The 25,906-nt window shown below is 44.1% G+C and overlaps 2 protein-coding genes across 17 annotated transcripts in view; one reads left to right on the top strand and one right to left on the bottom strand.

Moving 5' to 3' along the window:
• KMT2C (lysine methyltransferase 2C) overlaps positions 1-15,596 on the top strand; it is a 198,718-nt gene extending 183,122 nt beyond the window's left edge. For 7 of the 14 annotated variants that reach the window (XM_037386989.1, XM_037386996.1, XM_037386997.1 and 4 more), the window contains 16 exons: positions 318-482; positions 1,762-1,903; positions 2,686-2,833; positions 3,679-3,857; positions 3,954-4,108; positions 4,296-4,548; positions 5,131-5,270; positions 6,214-6,318; positions 8,193-9,312; positions 10,276-10,412; positions 10,585-10,727; positions 10,993-11,161; positions 12,064-12,180; positions 12,801-12,874; positions 13,281-13,389; positions 13,663-15,476. In XM_037386989.1, coding sequence (XP_037242886.1) covers positions 318-482; positions 1,762-1,903; positions 2,686-2,833; positions 3,679-3,857; positions 3,954-4,108; positions 4,296-4,548; positions 5,131-5,270; positions 6,214-6,318; positions 8,193-9,312; positions 10,276-10,412; positions 10,585-10,727; positions 10,993-11,161; positions 12,064-12,180; positions 12,801-12,874; positions 13,281-13,389; positions 13,663-13,755 — 3,249 coding nt within the window. In that variant the 3' untranslated portion in view covers positions 13,756-15,476. Of the gene's footprint in view, positions 1-317; positions 483-1,761; positions 1,904-2,685; positions 2,834-3,678; positions 3,858-3,953; positions 4,109-4,295; positions 4,549-5,130; positions 5,271-6,213; positions 6,319-8,192; positions 9,313-10,275; positions 10,413-10,584; positions 10,728-10,992; positions 11,162-12,063; positions 12,181-12,800; positions 12,875-13,280; positions 13,390-13,662 lie in introns of all 14 variants that reach the window. The other 7 variants (XM_037386995.1, XM_037386999.1, XM_037386987.1 and 4 more) reach the window with 6 other exon arrangements.
• Positions 15,597-19,058: 3,462 nt separating this feature from the next.
• Positions 19,059-25,906, bottom strand: part of GALNT11 (polypeptide N-acetylgalactosaminyltransferase 11) — a 56,612-nt gene continuing 49,764 nt past the window's right edge. For all 3 annotated transcript variants that reach the window (XM_037387001.1, XM_037387003.1, XM_037387002.1), the window contains 2 exons: positions 21,666-21,803; positions 19,059-19,861 (listed from right to left, as the gene is read on the bottom strand). In XM_037387001.1, coding sequence (XP_037242898.1) covers positions 19,730-19,861; positions 21,666-21,803 — 270 coding nt within the window. In that variant the 3' untranslated portion in view covers positions 19,059-19,729. The remainder of the gene's footprint in view (positions 19,862-21,665; positions 21,804-25,906) is intronic.

Below are 25,906 nucleotides of genomic sequence, written 5' to 3'. Positions count from 1 at the left end.
GTTTGGGGTTTATTTCAATGTGGAAGATCTACTGACGTGGCAGGCATTTGGTTGTCTCAAAGCCATGGCGTTCCTGTTAGCTCTGGCAGCCTCTGCAGCTGAACTGGCAGGGAGCGGAGCTGTGGCTGTGAGGGACAAGGGGCCACCACCTTCCTTAACAGAGAAGCCTGTTTGACACAGTTTTCTGATCATGGGTAAATTCTGATATTGTTGGGGTTTTTTTTAAGACTAAAAACCACTCTACTGACGTTTGAAGATTTGCGGTGCTTCTATGTTATAGTTAAATTAATTTCTAACTTTTTTTTTTTTTAATATAGCAGCTTTCTCTTCTGCCTTTGATGGAACCAATAATTGGAGTGAGCTTTGCACACTTTCTTCCCTATGGCAGTGGCCAGCTAAATGGTGGAAATCGACTTGTAGGAAGCTTTGGTAGTGCTACTCTTGATGGGGCTTCAGATTACTACTCCCAGCTCATTTACAAGGTATGGTTTTAATCTGTATTTCTATTGTGTACTCTCTGTGGGAAAAGAAGTTCATGACATTGTTACTAGCAGTTGGTTGGAGTTCCTGCCTTTTCTGCAACCAGAAGAAAATAATTTTCTGTTGCTAGACTAGATAGATGGTGCAGTGGTGAAACAGTCACCATTGATTTACTTTGAAAGTAGAAATCGGTTCTGGAAACTGGTAAACTAATTAAAACCTACAAGTATTCCTGTTACAAACGAATGCTAAGTAGTGAAAATTGTAATTACGGTTTTATGGAGCAGAAAAGGCTGAGTTCCCACTACCTGCAAAGTTATTGAAAGCATTAAAGCATTTCTTAATGTGAATTAAATGGGAAATAGACTTTGATCATTTGTCTACTAAGACCTAACTAAGAACCGGAGAACTCTGAACAAAATAGGCTGTTGATGAGCTGATAACCCACAGAATTTAAAACTCGGTCTACGAGATCAGCATGGCAATACTGGGAGAGCAGCAAGACAGTGAATAGACGGAATCAAATTTGCTGCTTGGCTACCCTAATATAAGAGCTTCAGTAGCTTATTAAAAAACAGTGGTGTTTACTCCAGCCTTACATGGCATGTAAGCTGAGAATGTGACCTAGCAGAAATAGTTGCTGTGGTCAAAAGTGAATAGTAACTATTGGCTTTGTAGGCATGACTGCGACAAGAACAGATACTGAGGTTCTCATTCAGTTTTGATTTAAAATATGGGCAGTTAAGTAAGCTAGTGAGAAGTAGCCTGGAGTGTGAACTCGCAGAGTATCTGCTTCTCCATGGTAACTGCTTCAGTGGAAGCTCATCCTGTGCTAAATGGGAGGTAGCTTCCCTTCTCATGAAAACTGGGTGCACTGGCTTGTTTATGGTGTTGGAGAGTCACTGCAGAATAGCGCTCTCAGTCTTAAGTTCAGGCCTTTGTTTGAACTGCAGGAACTTGTTGGAGCTCCCAAACAGTTCCTAAAAACGTTCTTTGTGCTTTTCTTTAAAAAAATTGGGTGTATCTTCTTTCAGTCACGTATATTGCTCATGTAAACTATTTCTCTGATAATATCACTGACAGAAGAAAAGCAAAGCATTGTGTCTTTTACAGTGGATGCTTTCATGTATTTGGTCACATACTTGAGAATTATCTATTGCTGCTTATCAGAGCTACCTCGGGGTGTAAAAATACGAGTGGGTGACATTATCTAGTACTAGAAGAAGGCAAGTTCTCACCCTGTGTTCCACGGCTGATTTACGGTTCCTTAATTTCATGCAGCAGAACAATCTGAGCAATCCTCCGACACCCCCAGCCTCTCTTCCTCCCACACCGCCTCCGGTGGCGTGCCAGAAGCTGGTAAATGGCTTTGCAACCACTGAGGAACTTGCTGGCAAGGCTGGCATGTTAGGAGGTCATGATGGTAAGACTGATACGTATTGTTTCCCTAATAGATGAGTCGAAGTTTGTAGCTAATTACAAAATAGGTAACTGGGATGCCTTTCAGTTGCTGTAGTCTTCATCTATAAAAACAGTATGCCTAAACTCTTTAAGGTTGTAGTCATTATCTAGCTTTATTTTATACCAGTATAATGTCAAATGATAGCCTTTTCCCTGTTCCCTTTTGAAAAAATGTTGAGAACTAAAAGCAGTCTTAAAGAAAACCTTAAAATCATTTTTTTATGTCCAGTACAACAAATGACTCACAGTTGAGTGAGCTTAAAAGCAGTCTACCAGAAATATACCCTTAGCAGGTGCGTGTAGTTCGTGTGTATTTTCTGCTGCTTGTAATTTTAATCAATTAATATTGCTTTCTATGAAGTAGAACTTTATATTGCTTCCTCATTAGGACTGTTCAGTGGATAAAATCCCTTTTCCCCCACTCCTTTACCTTTGTTGTTACAAAGTTGTTGATTTTTATGTTACTTATTTTTTAAGTAAAACAAAAAATCTTACCATATTGGCAGAAGGCACACTCAAAAGCGTTTCAAGCCCTTTTTGCTCAAAAATTGCAGGTTTTTGTATATATGGAGATAAATCATGAATGATTAGAAATCTTTTAACTATGAGTGGATGAGAGTGGTGTTACCATCTGCTGTAGCACCTTGGTTGTGTCAGGGAGACACCGGTACCCCAATGCATAGGACGTATATCAGTGGCAGAGCTGTACAGATGTCTCACGGTGCTGTGCGTTTCTGTTTTTAGTTACCAAAGCTCTGGGACCAAAGCAGTTCCAGTTGCCTTTCAGACCACAAGATGATTTATTAGCAAGAGCAATGGCTCAGGGCCCTAAAACTGTGGATGTTCCTGCTTCGCTTCCAACACCACCTCACAATAATCAGGAGGAGTTAAGGTAATTTTTTCCCTGCTATCTACAAAAACACATTTGGAGCAGATTCAGTGATCTTTTAGTAAAAGGTGAGAGCTGTGAAGGTGTGAAGAAACAATATCCATTGTGTGCAGCCACACAGTGCAGAGAACATAAGGGGATAATTTGCCCTGGTCAAGCATCCCACGTGTAGAGAGCCGCATAGCGAAGTAGGTGACTTCTGCCATTGTTAGACTGTAGAATCTGTTAAATTGTTAGAAATTCCTTACCTTGCTGTCTTAAAAGTGAAAGAAAACTATACAAACTGGCACTTTTCCTGGAGCAGCGTGGTACTGTTGCAGTGTGACAGTACATGACTGTTGTACCAGACAGCAGTACTGTGCACGAGTCAGCCTGAAAAACTCCCTGGCTGTACTCTGTGTTACCGTGTGAGAAATGTGCGCTAGAATGTGAGTCTTCCCCCAGCGGTCTTCCCTTCTGCCTCCCTTTCACTCGCCTAACCAAAAGCTGGGTGTCTTTGACGCGCTGAAGCCTGTGCATGAATGAGGGGGGGGTGGACCGGTGAATGCACTTAACCCAAAAGTTAAAATACTAATTTTTACACAGGTAAAAAATGGAGCCATGGGGGGCGGAGAGTTCTGTGATGGAGCCTGGGCTTTGTTAGTGCCTGGTTTTCTTTATCTTTCCCAAGAAACCACCGTGTGCAGTGGAGTAGGAGACACCCAGAAGTAATGGCCCACCACAGAATTGCGTTCCGTGACTAGCAGCATGGAGCAAGTTCACTGTAGCTCCTTGTCACGATTTCTAGCTCTGGCTTAGCAAAGGTTTTTCGAACGTTGCCGAAACAGCTTTTCTGGGTTCTCTTCCAGGGTTCAAGATCACTGTGAGGACAGGGACACTCCTGACAGCTTTGTTCCTTCTTCCTCTCCTGAAAGCGTGGTGGGAATGGAAATCAGTAGGTATCCAGACTTGTCAGTTGTAAAGGAGGAGAACCCAGAACCTGTACCGTCTCCCATCATTCCCATCCTACCCAGCAGTACTGGAAAAGGTGAGACTGCAGCAGAGCAAACATTAGAACTAGGCTTTTTTTTTTTGCATTCACATGCGTGTAGGAATAACCTGGTGTATTTAATTTCATTTTCAGGTTCGGAAGCCAAAAGGAATTACATAAAACCAGAACCTGGTTCAGGAGCGTTACCTGGTTCTGGCTTCTTTGCCTCTCAGCTGGGGCCATCCCAGAATGGTCCTAAATCTGGCCTTATATCTGTAGCAATTACTTTACATCCCACAGCGGCTGAGGTAAAAGGAATAAGCTTGTATTACATACATAAAGTACAACAGTAGTTAATATATCTTATGTATAGTGAATTTGAAGGGGTTATAGCATAGTATGATGAAGCAGCTGTTGCAATTGTCTAATAATTTATATTATTGTATCTTAACTGCCTGTCTGAAAACAAAGGTATATTTTTATTGTTGTTTTTAGAACATTAGTAGCGTTGTAGCGGCATTCTCCAACCTGCTCCATGTCAGAATTCCCAACAGTTACGAGGTCAGTAATGCTCCAGACATCCCATCCTCCATGGCAACCGCCACCAGTCACAGAGTGAACCCGTCTATGGAGTGCAGGCCACACTTACTACTTCAGGGTCCGCAGGCAGGACCCATGGGACCTGCCAGGATCGTAGGGTCTTACGGCCTGAAGCAACCTAATGTGCCATTTCCTGCAAACAGCAATGGTGAGTGGGCGTTAATTCTTAAGCTTTCAGTACCCAGATTTTAACTTGAGTCAGTATTAATGCATTTCAGCCTCACAAATTCATGCTGTAGTATTAAATAATTGGTTCTTGTTTTAAATAACGCTTTTCTTAAGTGATCATTACCCGTGGACCTAAGTTAACCATAGCTTAATAGTTGTGATCCATCTCTGATTTCCATTGTGTTATCTACATCACCGTCAGTGAGGTATTTCTTCGAGTAGTTCCCAGTATTACCAGTTATTTTTGTCCAGTCTGATTTTAAATCCATCGTTCAGAAAGATTGTTCCTAATCTGGAAAACCTGACATCGTTGTTTAAGCATGTATTCCTACATTGATTTAGTTATTCGTTTCTTCTACGAGAACATTTTTTTTTCCCCTTGTTGCTCACAGAGTTGGTTTTGGTCTGGTTTAAATGATTTCCCCATCAGGCTCTAGTTTAAATCTTGCCTTCCGTGCCCTGTCTAGGAGGATGCTACTCCTCTAGACCGCTAAGAGTACTGTGACTTCTCGTAAATTGGTTTGATCTGACACAGCTTCTAACAGACTCCCCTATTTTCTAGGTATAGCTGGCTATAAGGATCACAGTCAGAATATCGCAGAAGGCTCAGCACTGAGACCTCGATGGTGCTCTCACTGCAAAGTTGTGGTTCTTGGTAGTGGGGTGCGGAAGTCCTTCAAAGACCTGCCTTTCCTTAAACAGGTACTGCCATGGAAGCGTCCTTTCTCGCATGTAGTGGTGGATGAGCAAACGAAAGCAGCTTTGCTTTCTACTGCTACTGCCTGTCACGCCAACTGACACCACCGCCAGGTTGCTTTGTAGTCTCCCTTCTGTGTGTGTCCTAATTCACAACGGGACATTCAAGCACATTTGTAGTACAAATAAGAACTGTCAAAGTTGTCGCTTGAACGTAAAATGAATTTCAGTCAATTTCATAAAATGGGTCCTGTATATGGCAGTCTCCTAAATTTTGCTACTAATTTCCATGACCAGAGACCATTCAAAAAGAGCTTATTTGTAAGGCAGTGCTGTATTGTCAGGAAGTTTCATAAGAGCAAGAAGACTTGTACTCTTTTTGAGCAGGAATCAGATTTCAGTCTCAGTCTCTTGTATTTACGCTGGGAACCGTCACTCACTCTAAAAGCACCATTGCTCTTTCCACGAGGTTAATTATGCAACAAAAGTGTATAATAAAAACTTATACACAGACGTAATGGATTCATGTAGTCAGAGAAGCACTGAATTCCCAGTAATGTTTTGCAGATGGATCAGTAGATAAAACAGTATGATCTGTCTTCGATTAGGCTGAAATGAGACCTTTTCTTGCCATCTAAAGATAAAAGAAAATGGATTTTACTTTGCAAGTGTGCCTATGGAGCAGATGGGTGCATGGTATGGAAAGCTTTTATTTGGATTGTTAAACTTCTTTTAAAAGCAAGAAATGCTGTGGAACAAGGTTGTAGGTGGTGGTAACATTAGATCTGTCAAATAATCAAGTATTTATATCACAGCATCGCTCGTTACTTCACAAATTTCTACAATTAAAGACTTTCTAGCCAGGTTGGCAGACTTGTTTCTTTACACTTATTATGTGAAGCATGGTATTAAAATGCACTTCTGATAATACTCCGTGTTTGATTCCCAGGATTCCCAAGAAGGCTCTGATAAAATGAAGGACATTGTATTCTGTAGCAACAACTGCTTTGTTCTTTATTCAGCAGCTGTGCAAGCAAAAAACTCAGAGAACAAAGTAAGTATCGAATGCTGGTAGACCTTAGTGAGCAGAAATTATCGCAGCTATTTTTTGATGAACAGAAGGGGGGCGAGGGGGAAGTTTGCACGTCATTTTAGAGATTTAGAAATGACTTGCTCTATATTCAGACGTTGAGATTCTGAAGCAGCAGCAGAAGTAGAAATCATATTTGCAGATCTTTCTGTATGACAAAGATGCTTGGCAGAACAGTTGCCACCTTTCGCTGTCCTCGCAGGCTTTGAAGGTGCAGTCTCAAAAAAGTAGTCATTTAAGGTCTCTGGGCATTGTACAAAACCATAGATATATCTTTAAGGGCTATAACCTGCATTTTTATTGGGCTTATACATTAAAAATAAACTACAGCTGTGCAAATAATAACTGAACAACAAGGTTTGCAAAAAGACTTGTATTTGCTCTATATAACTGGAAAAATACAATCCTATTCCATTACTTATTTGGGCAAAGCCACCGTTTTAAAGCATTAATTAGTAAAAAGCCTGCTGACTGACAGTGACGAGGGAAAAGAGGCTCTGATTACTGGGGAAAGATATTTTAAGAAATTTGTTCAACTGAAAGTGGAATTAGGCCAGGGTTTTTCTCAGGCGGCCCCGAGTAGCGTGCTGTAGTTCTCTACCTGCGGGCGCTGCGAGGGGTATACGGCACCTCGGAGAAGCTCAGCACTTCCACACAGGGCGTTACGTCTGGCTGTACCCAGGTTCCTTCAGTTTTGAAGGAAGATAAATGTATCTGTGTTTAATCAGACTAAATCAGACTACTAAGACTCAATGATCTTGCTAAGTCTGTTTTCTCATAGAGAACTTTTTTTTTTTTTGAGTATTTCTTTTAACTAGCTTTCTTTTGAACTAGAAAAAGGTTTCTACTTTTTCTAGTTCAAATGTACCTTTTCTTCCCTAAACCAGTGGACAGAGCAGGCCATATGCGTGCAGTGTTACCTAAGGAATGCTTTCTCATAGTCCAGTGTTTATTGTGGAATTTGCAGCCTCCCTTCCAATGCATCCTACTTAATTTTTCAGAAGTAATTAAAAAGCAACAATTAAACAAAACCAGAAAAGAAGTGTGTGTATGTCCACATCCTTTTTTAGTGTCCCATGTAGCTCATTTTCACATGTATTTAAACAGGGTTAACATTTCTGTACAAGTGCATCAGCATGTACATAATTAAGTTAATTAAATGTCATGTTCAGCCTCTTGATCCTTTCATTTCCTCTTTCAAGATTAATCATACAAACCACATTAAGCACTTTTTAGTGTCAAGTTCCTTTGTTGTTCTTTCTTGCTTTTTTTTTTTTAAACAAATCTTTGCAGGTGTAATTCTTGTTTACTGTGAATGAATAGTTAGGTCCTTAGGGTCTGCCTAATCTAGACTCTGCAGGAATTTCCTCCTTACTTGTTTCCAGGAAAAATATGTGGCATTAATTCCAGATCTTCCCCTTCTACCAAATAACAAGATTCTTACTCTTTAAATTAATTCTCTGACCCATATTTTAAGACCATTTTGTGTTGTGACAAAACTTTCTAAAAATACCTACGAACTAAATCTGTCAGTTAGCTCATCTAGGGCAATTGAGTAGTTTTTCATTCAAACCCTGGACAAAGGAGGGTTTGTGCTTCCTCTTCTGTATTAAAGGGCACCACGTTCCGGGTTGACTGGGAGAACTTTTGTGCTCCGTATCCTGGCACAAGCTGTGCTAACGTGGCTCAGGGTAATTCCCGTCTTTTTCTATTGCTGCATCGTGATTTTAGGCATTGAGAGTAGCCTCTTCCATGCTGCCCTGACAGTGTTTTCAGGATACATTTAATGGTTAACCGTTTGGGATTTTTTTCTAAAGAGTTTTCTGTTGATTTATCAGGACTCGGTTTCATCTTTGCCGCAGTCGCCGATGAAAGAGAGGCCGCCTAAAGCATTCCATCAGTACAGCAACAACATCTCCACTTTGGACGTCCACTGTCTGCCTCAGTTGCAGGAGAAAATTTCTCCCCCGTCGTCACCCCCCATCATGTTCCCCCCTGCCTTTGAAGCAGCCAAGGTAGAGGCAAAGCCAGATGAGCTGAAGGTAACCGTGAAACTAAAACCTAGGTTAAAAGCAATACACAGTAGTCTTGATGACTCTCGGCCTCCCAGTAAGAAATGGAAAGGGACAAAGTGGAAAAAGTGGAGCATTCAGGTTGTGATTCCTAAAGGATCGTTCAAACCTCCTTGTGAAGAAGAAATAGATGAATTTCTTAAAAAACTGGGCACAACCCTTAAACCAGATCCTGTGCCTAAAGACTACAGGAAATGTTGCTTCTGTCACGAGGAAGGTGACGGGTTAACTGATGGACCAGCGAGGCTTCTTAACCTGGATTTAGACCTTTGGGTCCATTTGAACTGTGCTCTTTGGTCTACAGAAGTCTACGAGACACAAGCTGGTGCCTTAATAAACGTGGAACTAGCGCTGCGCAGAGGCTTGCAAATGAAATGCATGTTTTGTCACAAAATGGGTGCCACCAGCGGTTGTCACAGGTTAAGGTGCACCAATATTTATCACTTTACCTGTGCCATTAAAGCACAATGCATGTTTTTTAAAGACAAGACCATGCTTTGCCCCATGCACAAACCAAAGGGAACTCATGAGCAAGAACTCAGTTACTTTGCAGTCTTCAGGAGGGTCTACGTTCAGCGTGACGAAGTGCGGCAGATCGCCAGCATCGTTCAGCGAGGAGAACGCGACCACACGTTCCGTGTGGGAAGCCTGATCTTTCATGCCGTCGGGCAGCTGCTGCCGCAGCAGATGCAGGCCTTCCACTCCTCCAAAGCACTCTTCCCCGTGGGTTACGAGGCCAGCCGGCTGTACTGGAGCATGCGATACGCCAACAGGCGCTGTCGCTATCTCTGCTCGATTGAGGAGAAGGACGGGCTCCCGCTCTTTGTCATCAGGGTTGTGGAGCAAGGCCACGAAGATCTGGTCCTTGCCGACACAACACCAAAAGGTAAATTTTGTGAACTAAGGCCGTGACCTTTGTGGGATTGTTTGCTTACTAATGCTAAAGGGTACGATAAATGTCTCACAAAAAGGTGTGGCGTTTCAAATAAACGTTGCCCGCGCTGTTCTAACGTAATGCCTATAGTGAGCTTCCAGGGCCCTTCTTCAGTACCACGCCAGGAAGACCGAGGACACCTTTGAAGTAATTGTATAAGCTGCAAATAAGACGACTTGTTCCAACGTCACAGAGGAGACCCAGGATTGCGTACTGAAAATGAAATAAAAGAGTAGGAATGTCAACATAGGTTTCCTTTCAGGCAAAGTGACTTTGTGAAACACCGTTACTCAGTTACCTTAAATCAGCTGCGCTGAAGTTAGTAAGCGATAAAAAGACAGTGGAGATGACCACGTTGTTCTCAGGGCAGGTAACGCTGTCTCTGGCAGGGTGAAGAATACACGGGACCGTAAATGTACGGGCAGGTGAGCAGCGCGTGGGCTGTGGTGCTCTGGGTCTTAAGCCCCTGGTGATGCCATCCGTCCAGTCACACCACTGCCGGGGAGCTGCCCACCTACAGCCAAGAGCTGGCGATACTCAGTCAGTGGAGACAGAATATATAATTTATTTTCAGAGAATTCTACTTTGTGCAGGTTTTCTCAGCAGAACCTGTCTAGGTTATTGTCAGAGGACTGACAATTCCCATACTGTGAATATGAAGAGCTTCGCGCCCAAGAATCAAGGGTGCGGTAGAAACGTCGTGCTTGTTCAGAAAAAATAGCAGCTCACCAAACAATTCTCCACTTCACTTAAATATCTCCTTAAATATCAGCCTGTTTGTGAACACAACCGCTGACAAAATGCTTTTTCAGTATGGTTTTCTGGTTCCTGCTATCCTCAGGCATTCGTTTTAAAACCGGTACAATAGACTTTTATTTTTTGATCGCTGTAATTCTTTCCTGTATGGTTGTGTAGGTGTGTGGGATAAAATCTTGGAGCCCGTTGCTTCTGTTAGAAAAGACTCTGAAATGCTCCAGCTCTTTCCTGGCTATTTGAAGGGCGAAGACCTCTTCGGTTTGACAGTCTCCGCAGTGGCCAGGATTGCCGAATCGGTGAGTCTTCACCACCCCGGTTCTTGCTGGATCCCCCCAATAGTTGGCTGTACCCGTGAGAAGGGGAACAGGAAAAAGTGTGCAAAAGTAAACGTTCCGCTACACACGATTAATATGTAATTCCTTGGATTTATTGTGGTGGTTTTTTTTCTTTTTGTCTGTTTTTTTGCAGCTGCCAGGGGTTGAGGCCTGTGAGAACTACACTTTCCGCTATGGCCGAAACCCCTTAATGGAACTTCCTCTTGCTATCAACCCCACGGGCTGTGCCCGTGCCGAGCCTAAAATGAGTACCCATGTCAAGAGGTTTGTGTTAAGGTATTTTGTTTTAATTTCACATAGTACAGCCCAGGGTTTATAGGCTGCTTAGGGTTATTTGTGCTTTCGTCTGCTGCTTACAAACCCTGTCGTCTTTGGCTGTGTATGTGCATGCCCAAATCAAAGGAATTGCTTTGTTGTCTATGCTAGCTGGCTTTAAGTGTCTGTATGTCTTAAAAGAATTTTTCATGGGGTTTGCGGCTGTTTTCAGAGAAATCTTCAGTTTTTCTTGTATTCTTTCCTGTTATATGCCCAATTCCTACAGGCCTCACACCTTGAATAGCACCAGCACATCAAAGTCATTTCAGAGCACAGTTACGGGAGAACTGAACGCGCCTTACAGTAAGCAGTTCGTCCATTCCAAGTCCTCTCAGTACCGCAAAATGAAAACGGAATGGAAGTCCAATGTTTATCTAGCTCGCTCTCGCATTCAGGTCAGTGCTCCCTTTAGGAAGTGTATATTAAAAATAATTACCTGCACTCGTAGTTATCTCTTTTATTTATATATATATATGTGCGTGTGTTTATATTTATATATCTATTCATGTATTTTACATATAAATATTCATGTACGTTTCTTAATGTAACCGAAACTAAAGCTATTCTGAAATTCCTTCAAGTCTCATCCCTAAATGGTGATGGTTATGTGGCCAGTCACTTCCATAGATGTATCTTAAGTAAGATTTCTGACTAATTATTGTAAATATCTTAAAAATTCATTTGTTACAGTCATCTAGGAAAAAAACTTTCAAGATTTTTGGGGGGGTTCTTAGCCTATTTCTCAAAAACTTGGTAAAACTTAATAAAAATACAAATATACAGTGGGAGTATGACATGCTCAGACCAAGCTGAGTAAAGTGGTATGAGACCAGCGTGAAGAGTTCAATACTTGTTTGCATTCGTTTTAATAAGAAACGCATTGCTTTACGTAACTCTGGTGGTGGTTTCCTCTGCGGACTGTTCTGCAAAAGCTTTGTAATTAATCTTGCTGTGGATGAACACAGTTGCTGTTTATTTTAGGTTGGACTTAACTGTGCTGCCGCGTTCCTGTTAGGTTTCTCCGTTCTAGTAAGGCCCGCTTTATTTTTCAGTGAATTTATAATCTTTCCCCAGTCAGTTGTCAGAGGTATAAGAGCAGCTTTCTCACCCAGGCAGAAGCCAAGTACATTTTCTTGCATCTTAAAACTTGGTTCTGCATCTCGGCTGTTACAGCGTCCTGGGTGGTTCACTTCTCACATGATTTTCTGCAGGAACTGTTTTGGGGCACGGTGAGGAACGAAGTGCATTTATTCCAGAATTCTAAATTGCGATCTATTTTTTTTTTTTTTTTTTTTAGGGCCTGGGCTTATATGCTGCTAGAGACATTGAAAAGCACACTATGGTCATTGAATATATCGGAACCATTATCCGGAATGAGGTAGCAAACAGGAAAGAGAAGCTCTACGAATCTCAGGTACGGGGGGTGGTTGTTCACTCTTGCTTTCCTCTTCTCCTTTCAAACGTTCATACCACAAACCAAACTCTGTTCTTCGAGTCGGTGAATTCAGGTCCCCTGATTTGTTTTCTGCTGCGCTATAAATGCAGTAGGCAAAAAATAAAACCTACAGTGTTTCTTATCAAAGGAGCAGAGTATTTAAATGTTTAATACATCTCACAGCACCCTGGCCAGGTAGGTAATACCAATCCTCTGTTCCGGAGGACAAAGAGAACACTGTGACAGAGATGTCAGGACCTCAATTTTTAATGAGAACTTTTTAAATTTAGAGCAAGTTCCTTTGCGTAACTCGGCGGTGGTGTAAGTTAGTACGTACTTGTGAAGCACTGCAAGACCCTAGATGAAAGGCAGTACAGAAGCTACTAGGGAAACGCTGATTTGCCGGAGATTTATGTTTTATCGTTCCCTGAGAAGGCAGCGAGGGGCAGGGCGTGACTTGCGCTTTCCCTCGTGAGCCGGTGGGCGATGGCCGGTCCCGAATGCAGGACACTTGGAGCTCACCCACCTTGACGCTTCATTTTAATTGCCGACAATTCCATAAAATCTACAAGAGCCCGTCTTCCAATTCTGTTTTTCAGAACCGTGGCGTGTACATGTTCCGCATCGACAATGACCACGTCATTGATGCTACCCTGACAGGGGGTCCTGCAAGGTGGGTGGCTCTGAGACATCTCTGACCTCCTTCTGGGGAGTCACCCGCCTTCCTGCCCCGGGGCTGGTCGCGAGGGACTCAAGTTTGGGGGTTTCTTAATGGTTCTTATTCTCTGAGCTGGTACATCAGCCTTCAGACTATTCCACTGAAAGAATGTTGTCTTTCTGAGTAGCTTTGCTCGTCTTTGATTACATTTCAAGGCAGCTATGAAAAAATGATGGAAAAATATTTTTAATGCTTGATTTTTTTTGACATTTTCTAGGTAAAGAAACAAGTAGAGAGTAATATAATTATATCTGGGAAGTCAATGCACCCCTGAAGCTAAGGTCATTCCAAGGTTTGGTTTAGATGTGCCTGAAAGGATGCGTTTTCTTAAAAGGTCACCGTTCTCCCACTGTTTTCCTAGGTATATCAACCATTCGTGTGCACCTAACTGTGTGGCTGAGGTGGTAACTTTTGAGAGAGGACACAAAATTATCATCAGCTCCAGCAGGAGAATCCAGAAAGGGGAGGAGGTAGGGGCAGTCTTGTTTGTGCTTACTCACCTCTTGCTACCCGCATTAATTTTTAGATACTTATGTGATTTCTACAGCTAGTAGCTCAAAACAACTTGTTTTGTGCACGGGGCTGGGGAGAGGGATGCTTCCCTTCCCCTTTCCTTTTAAATCTCGCCAGTCCCTAACAGTGCAGCCTGTAGAGCAGTTTGCCGTTTACCCTGTAGGTACAAGGAAAGCTTGTAAATCTCGGTTAGTAGTAAATCCCGGTTGTTCTTCTCCATCTTCTTCCAGCTTTGCTATGACTATAAGTTTGATTTTGAAGATGACCAGCACAAGATTCCATGTCACTGTGGAGCTGTAAACTGCCGAAAGTGGATGAACTAGAATGCATTCCTTGCTGTCTTTGAGGGTTGCTTGTCCCTAGGAAGAAGTGATTCACATTTTGATTTTGTCGACGGAAAATGGTTGCCTTTTTGAAGGGGGCGGCGGGGGCGGGGGGGGGGGGCGGGAAATCACTTCTGGAAGTACAGATTTCTACTCAAGTATTTAAAAAGCAAGAAAAAAAATTAAAAAAAAAAAAAAACCACACAAAAAACAAGCACCAGAAGCAAGCCGGCAAAATCCGAAGCTAACTTTCCAGACACATGGAAGTTAAACTGAATTAACAGAATGGTCCAGCACTTTTGTTTTTGAGCTCACTAAGGAGAAACTGTTTAACTTGGGCAAAGAACCGATGGCTGACCTGCGGGAGGGCAGGTGGCATCTATGAATGTAAGACTGAAATCACCAGCGAAAGGGAGAAGTCCAAAGTGCTGGCCACAGCCTTATTTGATAAAGGGGCAGGCCCTCTAATTAAAGAAAAATTTTAAATAAAAGTAGACACCACTGAACAAGGAATGTACTGAAACGACTTCCTTAGGGATAGAGCTAAGGGAAAAAATAACTTGCACTAAAATACATTTAAATACTTGATTCCATGAGTCAGTTTATTGTAGTTTTTGATTTCTGTAAAATAAGAGAACCTTTTTGTATTTATTATTGAATAAGTGAATGAAGCTATTTTTAAAAAGAAAGTTAGAAGAAAGCCAAGCTGCTGCTGTTACCTGCAGAACTAACAAACTCTGTTACTTTGTACAAAAGTGTAAATATTTTGAGAAAAAAAAATACAGTATAAAAATAGTTATTGACCAAATGCTACCAGACTCTGCAGCAGTTCGGGTGCTTATTATAAAATGTCAATAGGGATGTTACAATATGATCTCATGTATTAACAGACATGTGATTACAATTACGGAATAACCAAAATCTCAATTTAAAGAGAGAGGGGTTTTTATGTTTAAAGCACTCTCAACTGTGGTCTTACGAGAATTTTTTTAAGTAAACCTTAAGCCTGGTAAGGGCACATGTATATTACAACTCTGACTTTTGTAGATGATGTTTGGGTAATTTAGATTAATTTTATTTGTATTATATTGTTGCATCCCTATTTCTTAAGTCAGGTTTTTTGTGCTTACAATTTGTGATAACTGTGAATAACTGCTAAAACCACCCAAAATAGAGGCTGGACATGGGTTTTTTCCTTCAGCAAAAGTAGTCAAGGATTAGGGGACTGTTCAGCCTACGTTAAATCATGTAAACAGCATAGAATCATGTAGTGGGAGCTTAAGTCTGATATGATAGCCTTCTTAAAAGGAAAACAAAGAAAAAAAATTAGATGTAATGTGCTTGCAGCTGCAGGACTCTGGCAATAGGGTTTTGGAAAATGTAATTTAAAGATGTGTTTGTATGGATTGTTTTTGTTTACATTTCTTTAAAAAAATAAACACTGTTTTGTGTTTGCTTGTAGAAACTTAATCAGCATTTTGAACCAGGTTAGCTTTTTATTTTGTACTTAAAATTCTGGTACTGACACTTCACAGGCTAAATATAAAAAAAAAAAATGAAGTTTTTTTTTTTTGTGTGCACAATTAAAGTGGACTGTAAACTGTTGGTATATTCAGTAATACAGTTCTGAACTTGTAATGTATATGGCATGATGTATTTTTATCTTACAGAATAAATCAATTGTATATATTTTTCTCTTGATAAATAGCTGTATGAAATTGTTTCTTGAATATTTTTCTTCTCTTGTACAATATTCCAACATCCTACCAGTATTTGTCCTACAGTTTTTTCTGTTCTGTATAATAGTATCTAATGTTGGCAAAAAAATTACAAAAAAAACATAAAAAAAAAGAATTTTTTTGAAGTATACAGAGTGTTATGGGTTTTGGAATTTGTGGAAACAGATTTAGAAGATCAGCATTTACAAATAAAAATATTTTACATCTATAAAGTATATCCTCCTGTTTTCATCTGAGGTGTCTTACTTTCTAGTTCTTTCAGAGTTTCAGTGTCTGCTTCCATCAGTGGGAAGCATTTGCCTCCCCCTTTTCTCCAGGGCAACCCCCACCCAAAATTTTACATTGTGGTGCCATGTCCTGGGCCTTTACCAGATACCATTCCCTGCAAATGTGTTTTCCTCGGAAAATCTACAAAAGATAAAAAGATTTTAAAAAAATATTTTAAAAAGGGGAAATACTATAGTTTGCTTGCACTGGTTTTGGACAGGATTGAGTTAATTTTCTTTTTAGTAGCTGGTATGGGGTTATGGTTTGGATTTGTGCTGAAAGCAGCGTTGATACCAGAGGGATGTTTTCGTTATTGCCCAGATAATAAATATATTTCATTATATAATAATGAAGTAACAGAGCCGAGGGCTTCTCTGCTCCTCCCCCCACCCCACCAGCGCTGGCTGGGGGGCACAAGGAGCTGGGAGGGGACACGGGTGGGACAGCTGCCCCCCACTGACCAAGGGGACATTCCATACCGTACCACGTCATGCTCAGCACATAAAGCTGGGGAAGAAGGAAGAGGGGGGACATTCCCAGTGACGTTTGTCTTCCCCAGTCCCCGTTACTGGTGCTGGAGCCCGGCTGCCCCGGGGGTGGCTGCGCACCTGCCTGCAGTGGGAAGCAGCAAATTAATTCCTCGTTCTTTGCTGGCACGTGAAACCCTCTCACCCACCCGTTTTCTTACTTCCCCCTTCCCAGTCTCCCGCCCGGGGGGCTGTGCGGGGTTAAACCCCAAGGTGACCGGAGCCATTCCAGCAAGACCTCAGTGCTGGCTCAAGGCTAAAAAAGGGCTCCAAGGTTTAGTGTGGAGCAGTGGGAAGCAGCAGCCGGGGCAGAGCTGTTCCCCAGCGCAGAGCTGTTCCCCAGCGCTACCCCCTTCCATCGCCCACTTCGGAGGGAGCCGCCTGCACGGGGCTGAGCCGCGGGGGTGGCGGGCTGGGCACAGCCTGGGCTTTGGCTGTGGGGCCGGCGGCTCGCAGGGAGTGGTGCTGAGCACCCATCTCGGCCCTGGCACGCGCGCACGGGTTAGTGCGGGGCAGGCCGGCCTCCGGAAGGGTCAGCCGTGGTCCCCGCCACCTCCGTGAGGCCTCGAGAAGGACCCAGAGGCTTAAAAATCGGTCCCAGGTACAGGTTCTTTACAAATAATAAATTCTCAGCACAACGATGGCAAACAGAGCATGGCAACAGCTTATAATAACCCGGGATAAGGCTTTTCAAACTCAAGTACAGAAAGAAAACAACGAATTTCCACCTAATCCCAGGCAGCCCCTGCGGGGCCCAGCTGGGAACAGCTGATTCCGGACTGGGGGCTCACAGGAAAGACCGACACCCCTCCCTTGTCCAAATGGTGCATGCAATGCAGCAGCAGCACTGAACAGATACAGCTGTGGCTAAAAATTGTGGACAGCAGAAACGAACGATTTGACGCCGTCCAAAATGCCACCGCCTCCATCTGCTCCTGGGAACCGGCACGGGTCCCTGGGCCCTGCAGCGCTGGGCTGCCTGGGAGGGCTCAGCCCAGCCCCACCAATTCTGGCCGAAGGCACAGGCCCACACACACAGTGCTGCAAGTGTGGGGATCGCTTGTTTTCAAAGGAAAAAGGAGAAAAAAAGAAAAAAACCCAGTGTATTATTACTTATATGAGAGCGAGGTAAAATATTTATCTTCTTCATATGCAGGAACAATCCAGCTGCAACGCAGTGGTCCATCAATTCTCCGTTCTTGTCTATTATTGCAGGCTTAAAGACCACATGTACTGAGCTGCCTCCAAATTTCCTCACCAGGAGCAAAAGGTCAAAAAATGCTCTGTGGCAACATTCAGACCATAAATACAGCAAGCTTCTGCCCTGCCTCTTTCAGAATGTGTTTGTTTTCTGATTTTTAATTATTTTTTAAAAAGACAACACAAAGGCCACAGAAGAAAAGGCAGAGCGGGGCTACTCACAGCCAACGTGACTTCCAGAAAAATTCCACAGCCTACAGGAAAGCCCGGCACACAGCTGGGAGCAGCTGTACCAACACTGGCTGCTGCCTCACACTCGTGGGGCAGACAGGGTTAATCAGACAGGCATAAATGTAGCTGCAGCCCATCCTTTTGCCCCCAGCAAGGACTGGAATTAATTCCAGCCCCAAAGAGCCACCCAGGTGCCGCCCCAGCAAGCAGGTAGCTGTGCAAGGACAGGCAGCACAAACCAGCTCCGCAGCCGCGCTGTGCTGGCTGGTTTTATGCCACCCTCGCTGCTACTGAAAGGGTCCAAGCTGGAGGCCACCGTGAGCTGGCACCCTGTGAGTGTCCCAGCCCTGCGCTGCCCTGCCACAGTGACCTGGGAACCCATTTCAAGGCTCTGGGTGCACCTACAAGGGCTGCCTGACCCAGCCAGGCGCAGCACAGGCCCCAGCTGCCACAGGGCACTGGGGTTGTTTTTAATAGACTTTTCTCGGCAGGAAGGAACTTGGCCGGTGTCTAAATTTACTTAATTATTCCCATCATAATGCTTTATCTGGAAGAATTCTACTTCAGCCTATTGTTCTGGCTTACCTGGTTCCTCCCCCGCCATGACTCACCGCTTCCAGGACTGATGAGCGAGGCACGAAGCTGCGCAGCGGCAAGGGACCGCTCTTACCTGCTCGAACCGCTCTTACCTGCTCGTTTTCTTCCGCCGGCTTTTCTCCTCCCAGGGCAACTGCCCGGGCAGCCGGCTGAAGGACCAAATGCGATCTGTCACAAGCGAATCCCTCCTCTCTGTGGGAAGACGCGGGTCTGTAATTACTCCAACGTTATCGTTATTTGCCTCACGCTGCCCAAAATGTCAGTAACTGGTTGCTGGAGTATTTGTGCAGTTGGAAAATGTTTCTGCTGCCCAAGCGAGAGGGCAAGGCTGTCCTGGCACTGCCGACGTTCAGCCTGCATGCTTCCCAGGGACAGCAGGTCGCTGCGGTGCGATAAACAAGGCCAGCGTTTGCTAAGAAGAAATCTGCTGGGTAAGAACAGCTTTTCTCTTCTGCAGCAGCTTCCACACGCTGGAGAAGCATCTGGGGCTGAGGCAGGAAGTCGAAGAAAGGTAAATAGCGACATAAATGAAATGGGAAGGGGTAACAGAGGAGTGGAGAAAAACAAAAATAGAGAGAAATTACCTGTCAACTCTTCCAAGATGTGAGAGAGGGAGGAAAAGCCAGCTGGGAAGGGAAGGGAGTGAAAACAAGGGAAGACCCAAATTGCGTGAATATTAGTTTGCATCAGCCTCTAAGCTGATGCTTTCTGGTCCAACAGCTACAAAGAGGAAGGCCGTGGAGATTAATAAAAAAATGATACTTTATTTTAAATGCAGCTACTGTCATGAGTCATCAAAATAGACTTTGTAATAGTTACTTTGTTTTAAATATGAGGTGACGAATGACAGCTAAGAATTTTAACTACATGAAATGTCCTAAAATTGTCAATTGAAAGAACTAAATTTAAATATTACAAATGACAATCATCAGAAGATAAAAGGGACTAAAAATACTTTCCAGAAAAAGTAAAATAATTTGGCCAGTGAAACCATACTAGTAATGTAAATTAATGAGATACTGCACAGGAAATACTTGAAGAGGTCTCCTTTCCGTCATAGTCATTTAAAAGATCCACAGAGCTAAAATCTCAGAATTTAAATTACATTGCTCTAATAATTTCTCTTACTTAAAAACAGTTCAACAATCCAGGATAATCCAAGGAACCACTGATAAATTGCACTTCTACACGTTGTCCTGCAGTGGGGCTGCTGCTATTACTGCTACGTGTGACCGCCTGGACCTTCTCACGCACACAGCTCTTTGGAGCAGAGTATTTCTAAAGGGTCCTTGCAATGGTTGTGCCAGGTGTAGCAGCTACGGCTCCTCCCAGAGCCCTCCAGAGTGATTTAAAATCACGGCTGAAGGGGAATCAGGTCTTGGCTTAACACTTCTCCGCCACATCCTTGCTGTCTCAGCTCTCAAAGTGCCACTGCTGAGGAAGGGACCCGTCACAGATGGCCATGGTCACGTACCCTTTGTGGCTAAGCGGATCTACCACCTTCATGCACTGCCCCACGGAGACCTGGTAGAGGCGGTTGTTTTTCTAGAGAGAGGAAGACAGATGGGATTTATTTATTAAAATTCTGTTCTACTCTTCTTAAACTGAAGCTGAAAGCGACGCTTAAGGGGAGGGGATGCTCCTTCCTGACAGAGGAACCACCCAGCAGCCTCCCTGACACACCAGACCCAGAGCAGCACCGTTTAAAAGCCAGAGTACAGCACACCCCATAACCAGATTCAGACCTTGAGGTGCAGGCTCTCACGACTGTACAGGGACACAGTTTGGGTTTTGTTCACATCATAGCCACTGCAGGTGTGCAGTGAAGCAGGAGAACGCGGTAAGAATACACAACGCTCCTCCAGCACACCCCCTGCTCCGAGTCCTGCACTGTAACCGCCAGTGCGCAGTTGGCCTTTCTCTGTACCAGTGACTCCCCTAACATATTTCCCTTCGCTCCCGCACGTCTTCACTTATCTAAACAGTCCCAGCCTGCTCACATGTTCCTCATGAAAAAGGTGCCCCACACCTTTGATTTGCCCTGCCAGCCACCTCTGGACCTTCTCCAGCCTTAATTCAGCCTTTCTGAGAGGAGGTGAGCAGCACGTGCAGTACAGGCGAACTACAATGGCGTGATGACATTTCTCTGCTTTTGTTCCTATTCCTTTCCTAATCAATCCTAATATTTGATTCACTTTCTTTTGCTATTGATCATTAACGAGCACCATTCTGACACTGTTACAAATCCCCACCTCCCGGCCACCCAGTGGCAATGGCCAGTTCAAAGCTCACATTTCACCCAGATTCTTCACCACCGCCACAGGTATCACTTAACCAGCCAGTCACAAATTGAATCTGAATGGCTATTTTCCCATTCTCTCCATTTCGTAAAATTTTTGTCTGCTAACTCAAGCTGAAGAACCCTGCATAATCTCTTAGCAGCAGCAGAATTTTTCAGCTCACTACTCCCACTACCATCTGTAGCTGTGGCACTGCTGGTGCAACTATCAGACACACAGCCCTGGGCTCATGTGATACCTGCCTCTACCTGCAAACCATCCTGGTCTGCAACAGCTTCCCCTTGTTTGACTCCACTTAGCAACTCGTGCTGCCCACGAGCAGCACGGTGTGAACCCAAGACAGCTCATGCAGAGCTGTCCTGGAAGCACCACAGGCAGTTCTGGCAGCGCCCTCCTCTTTGTTTAATGCCATTAGTACTACAGACTCAACTGCTATGCTGAGGGCATGTGAGGAGGCAGCCTCTGAGTTAATACCCAGGAGCCAAATTTAGTGTGTATGCAGCACTGGCTCAGTTTTGTGAAATCAGCCACTCCAGGCTCTAAACGATTAAACTAATGAGATGTAATTATAGGGCAGAAGCAACTGCAAAAAACCTCCTCTCTCAATCCTCCGCTCTGCCCTGTGCTTCTTCAACCACTAAGTAAAAATCACCACATGGACCGCTTCTGTCTCCCAGTCCCGCAAACGCAACACAACAAAGAGCTGTGGGGTGGATGTTCTTCTCCCTGGCACATCCCCGTAAGCCACAGTGCCGCGAGTGGCTGTGACAAGCAGAAAAAAGGCTAAACCGAGCTGAAGCAACCTTCCCATGTTGCAAAGGGCCTGCATGTCCCAGAGCTCAGCAAAAGCCTTATTCAGGCTGAAATGCAGCCACCACAGGTACATTTTGTACATCAGGCTGTTTAGACTGTGGGCTGAGCCTAAAACAGTACAATGGACTTTGCTGCATCTGAGGTTTATTCATAAACTCAACCCTGATGCCCTGTTAGTGCTATTGTCACTTACCAACACATTCATGTTGCACATTAATGATATGCCAGCCACTCACCCCAAATGTCCACTGCTGTGAGCCGCCGGACCCATGGCATTTCATGAGACGAGGTGGATCGGACGAGCGAGTTTCCGAAACATCCAAGCAAAGGAGATTATTTAAAATCAGCTCATGATCTTCATTGTAAATCCAGACCTGAAAGAGAAGACAGAAAGACATTTAATCCCAATCAAATGCCTCGCATTTTTTGTTCAGCTACTGAGGAGGTGCTTTAGCACCTGGATGTGAGAGATATGCCTTGCAACGCTCACTGCCTCTTTGCTGCCTTTTTTCCAGCAACCGAAATGGAGCTGCAGCGTGCTCTTGCCTTCCCAACATCACACAGCATTACCCCATGCAGAGGCACTAAAAAGACTAATAGTGATTCTGCCCTCCACCTAGTATTTTCAAAATTAAGCAGCCCCCATACGTTCCTCCTGTCTGGGCAGCTAAACAAGGTAATGCAACAGGTAGGCAGTGGATCTCCAAGCAGGCGACCAACCACTCTCTGAGCAAAGTCCTTAAGCCAGGCAGTAAATCTCCTTATCCAAAGACAATCCTTTAGTCATGAAGGAGGGGCTGGTAGATTGCCTCAGCTCCACGTAGGGAGCCAGCACGAGGACCATATGAGGACGCTGGGTGAAGCAGGTGACCCAAGAGCTCTGGGGAAGTAGCTTGGTAGGCATACAAGGCCAAAAGGTATCTCTAATCTTTTTTGGAAGCTGCTGCGTTTGTCTGTAAAAACATAGGAATTCATTTAACATTGTGCTCTGGGGTCAGCTTGTAGATGCTGAATGATGAGAAACCAGAATCAGCTGTGCAAATTCTGGTGCCAGGTAGCCTGCATTAGTCCCCACACCGGTCCCAGGGTCCTACTTCTTGCAGCTAGTGACCTGGTGCTCAGAGATCTTCACTGAAGTATGATCACCAGCATCCAGGTGCTATCAAAACTTTCCATACTGCTCTCCAGGGAAAAAAAATGCTGCTTTACTATTTCCATGCTGAAACTACATCTCCATAACTGACAGGTTCATGGCCTTCTCTGCTCCCCAGCCAAACTGATTTTGCTAGCTGTGCTGTGCTTAGGAGGAGGGAGACCACCCCTCTCCATTTCACACCCACTTTGTTTTGGCTGAACCAAGATGAAAATATCTTGATTTAGACCTCAGGAACCTACACAATATCCCAGCAGCTCACATAGTGGTGGAAACATGGATTCAGCCCCTCTCTGGGGGGCCCACCCATACAAAACAAGAATGCATTGGTTCACATTTGCAGCTATAGCTGTATTTAGGTTCCTGAATTTACATGACATTACAGAAGTTTCTCTCTGATCACACTGAAAAACATAATCACCTCTAACAAGAAGCAAGGACACACGCAGGCACACTGAATTTGTCCTCTTCCACATGCTACTTCAGCAGAAGCCGCTATTTTTTTGTTGGCATTAAAAAAAAGTGTCAGGCACCTTCAGCTGCTGCAGTTCGTGCCCACAGCCTGGCTGGCCTAAACCTTGCTTTGGGGCAAGGCACGTCTGGCTCAGCTGAAGGCTCAGGGAAGCTGGACCATCAGCCCAGTCTAACTGCAGGAGCTGCTGGTCCTCCCCTCCTCCTTCAGTGCCTTCAGGCTGGTGGGCCAAGCTCAGTTAGGTAGAGGACCTGTAGCTTTCATAACCAACAAGAGACTGATCCCCAGGCCAGAAAGCAAAGAAATGAAGGAACTTTGGTGCATGCACCTCGACATGTCCTGGGTTACATAGGGGTAGCAAAAAGGAGAAGTATATGCAAGCCGTAACCGCAGTGCAGGGAAGATACTGAGAGCATCTGGCTGAGCACCAAACAGCTGCTATTCTGAACGCGCCGCAGGGGCCCTGCACTCACCCGGCACCTGGACAGCATCTCCCAGCCTCTCTGCCAAGCAGGCAGCAGCACAGCTGGCCAGGTCTCCTGCTCTGCTGGCATTCCCAGACCCAACCCTAGGCTGGTGTGCACAAGAACATCCCTACTCATCCACCTCACTTGCCAGCACCAACTCTCTTCCCCCTGGCTGCTTACCCGGGGAATGAGAGGGAACTGAGCCCCTTCTAACTGCACCAGAAGTACCTGCACCCACAGGCATGCTAAGCTCTTCTGGTGCGCTCTTCCAGCCCTGTCCTCATTTCACACAGCTCAGTGCTGCAACAGCTATGCTTGCTGTGTGATTTTTTTCCACTCAGTCTGCATGAATTTCACACTCAAAGTATAGAATATCAAATTCCAAGCAGAAAAGTCTGGCAAATAAAACAAATTCTGATTATTTGAATATTTTTTTTGGTCTGATGAAACTAAAACCAGCCTTCTGAAGGGAGCTGTTATTCAGGACGTTGTCTCAATTGTACAGCATGATTGAAAAGTGTACAGCTCATTCATTATCACAGCGACTATTACAATACAGTGAAAGCCGCCTTTGAGGAAGTGTTATGTGTAACATTAAAATTTGCCCCAACCTCAAGCATTCTGTCCCTTCTAACACACTTTCTCTGTTTAAACCCTGTCACGAGAAAGAAAGCACAGTAAGATTAAAGAGGAGGAGCAAATGGAGAAAAAGCAAGATTTGCCAGAACAGTATTATTATTAAAGTAAGAATAATGATGGAGCCAAATCCAAACAACAGATGAAACTGGTGAGAACCGAGAGAAGACTGCAGTGACACAGGGGGCAGACCTTTAATCAAAGGCTGAGTAATGGCAAAGAACACAAAACAGTGCTTAAATCCAGTGTGATACTTCTCCAGAAAAGCTTATGCAAGGCAGACAAAATTAATTTCAAACTAATTATGTGTTTGGTGTAGAAAACAAGGGGAAGAGGGAAAAGGCCAAAATTTGGGACACATTATGGTTCCAAATTAGATTAGAGTATCAGTATGAACTTGCAGATTATTAACAGATTCAAGCACGAGGAAAGCAAAGCCACCCCATGGGGGGGGGTTTGTTATATAACTGCAAGCCTTTGCATACTCCAAAATTTAACTATTTTGCTGCTGAAGATCGAAAGGATGATGTTTAGCTCATGTTGTTATAGGCTGTGAGCAGTAACAGCCCAGTACAGGAAGGAAACCTGGACAAACTCAGCAGGTGACGGAATCAGAACTGGCTTCAACCTGCAACAATCCAACACCACACACCATCTCTCCTTCCCTGAAAGACTGTTATGACAAATGGAGCTCAAAGTCATGGACTAAATTAACTCAATGAACTTTTATAGGGATGGTCCATAGACCACGGGAATGATATCTGTGTGTGTATGTATATATAGATATACACGTATCTCAAAGGACTGAAAAGTTGATAGTGGTTAACTGGGATGTGGGGGATTCTGGGCATGACAAAAATGATATGGAATAAGGGGTGGATGCTGTCCTGGTTTCAGCAGGGATACAATTAATTTTCTTGCTAGTAGCTAATACAGTGCTGTGTTTTGGATTTAGGATGAGAATAACGTTGATAGGAACAAGTAAAACATGATTGTGTTAGGTAGTGCTTACCCTAAGTCAAAGACTTCTCAGTTTCCCATACTCTGCCAGTGCACGAGCAGCTGGGAGGGAACGTGGTCAGGACAGCTGACCTGAACCAGCCAAAGGGCTTTCCATACCATAGGACACCATGTTCAGCATATAAACTGAGGGGAGCTGGCTGGGGGAAGGGCAGCAATCGCTGCCCAGGGACTGGCTGGGCATCGGTCAACAAGTGGTGAGCAATTGTATTGTGCAGCACTTTGTTTTTTCTCTCGGGTATATTCTTCTCTCTCTCCCTCCTCCTTACAATTTTTTTTCTTTATTTCAATTATTAAACTGTTCTTATCTCAACCCACAGGTTTTACCTTTTTCCAACTCTCCCCGCACCCCACCAGGCAAGGGTGGTGGGGGTGCTAAGTGAGTGGCACATGGTACTTAGCAGCTGGCTGGAGTTAAACCACAACGGTAACAGATGAGGTGCAGGGTATTTTCATCGCACATCCACTTCCTAACACCTAGGAGGGCATCACTGTCAGATTTCAGTTTCTAAAAATGGAATTGTGCCCATTTCCCACCATACAGGAAAGCAGCACCTTTAATTGCTATCACCAGAGACACATGCTAATGACTGATCTGTTCCATAGGTGGGGGGGGGGGGGGGGGGCGGGGAAATCACAGCATTTTCACTAGTCAAAGAAAAACATCAGGACGCAGTTAGAATATAATGAATTCTTTCCGTTTTCAAATAAAACCTAAATGGCAGATAT

This window comes from Falco rusticolus, chromosome 4, assembly GCF_015220075.1.
Source record: "Falco rusticolus isolate bFalRus1 chromosome 4, bFalRus1.pri, whole genome shotgun sequence".
NCBI lineage: Eukaryota > Metazoa > Chordata > Aves > Falconiformes > Falconidae > Falco > Falco rusticolus.
Note: the sequence above shows the minus strand (reverse complement) of the source record. Positions and strands in the feature narration are given on the sequence as shown.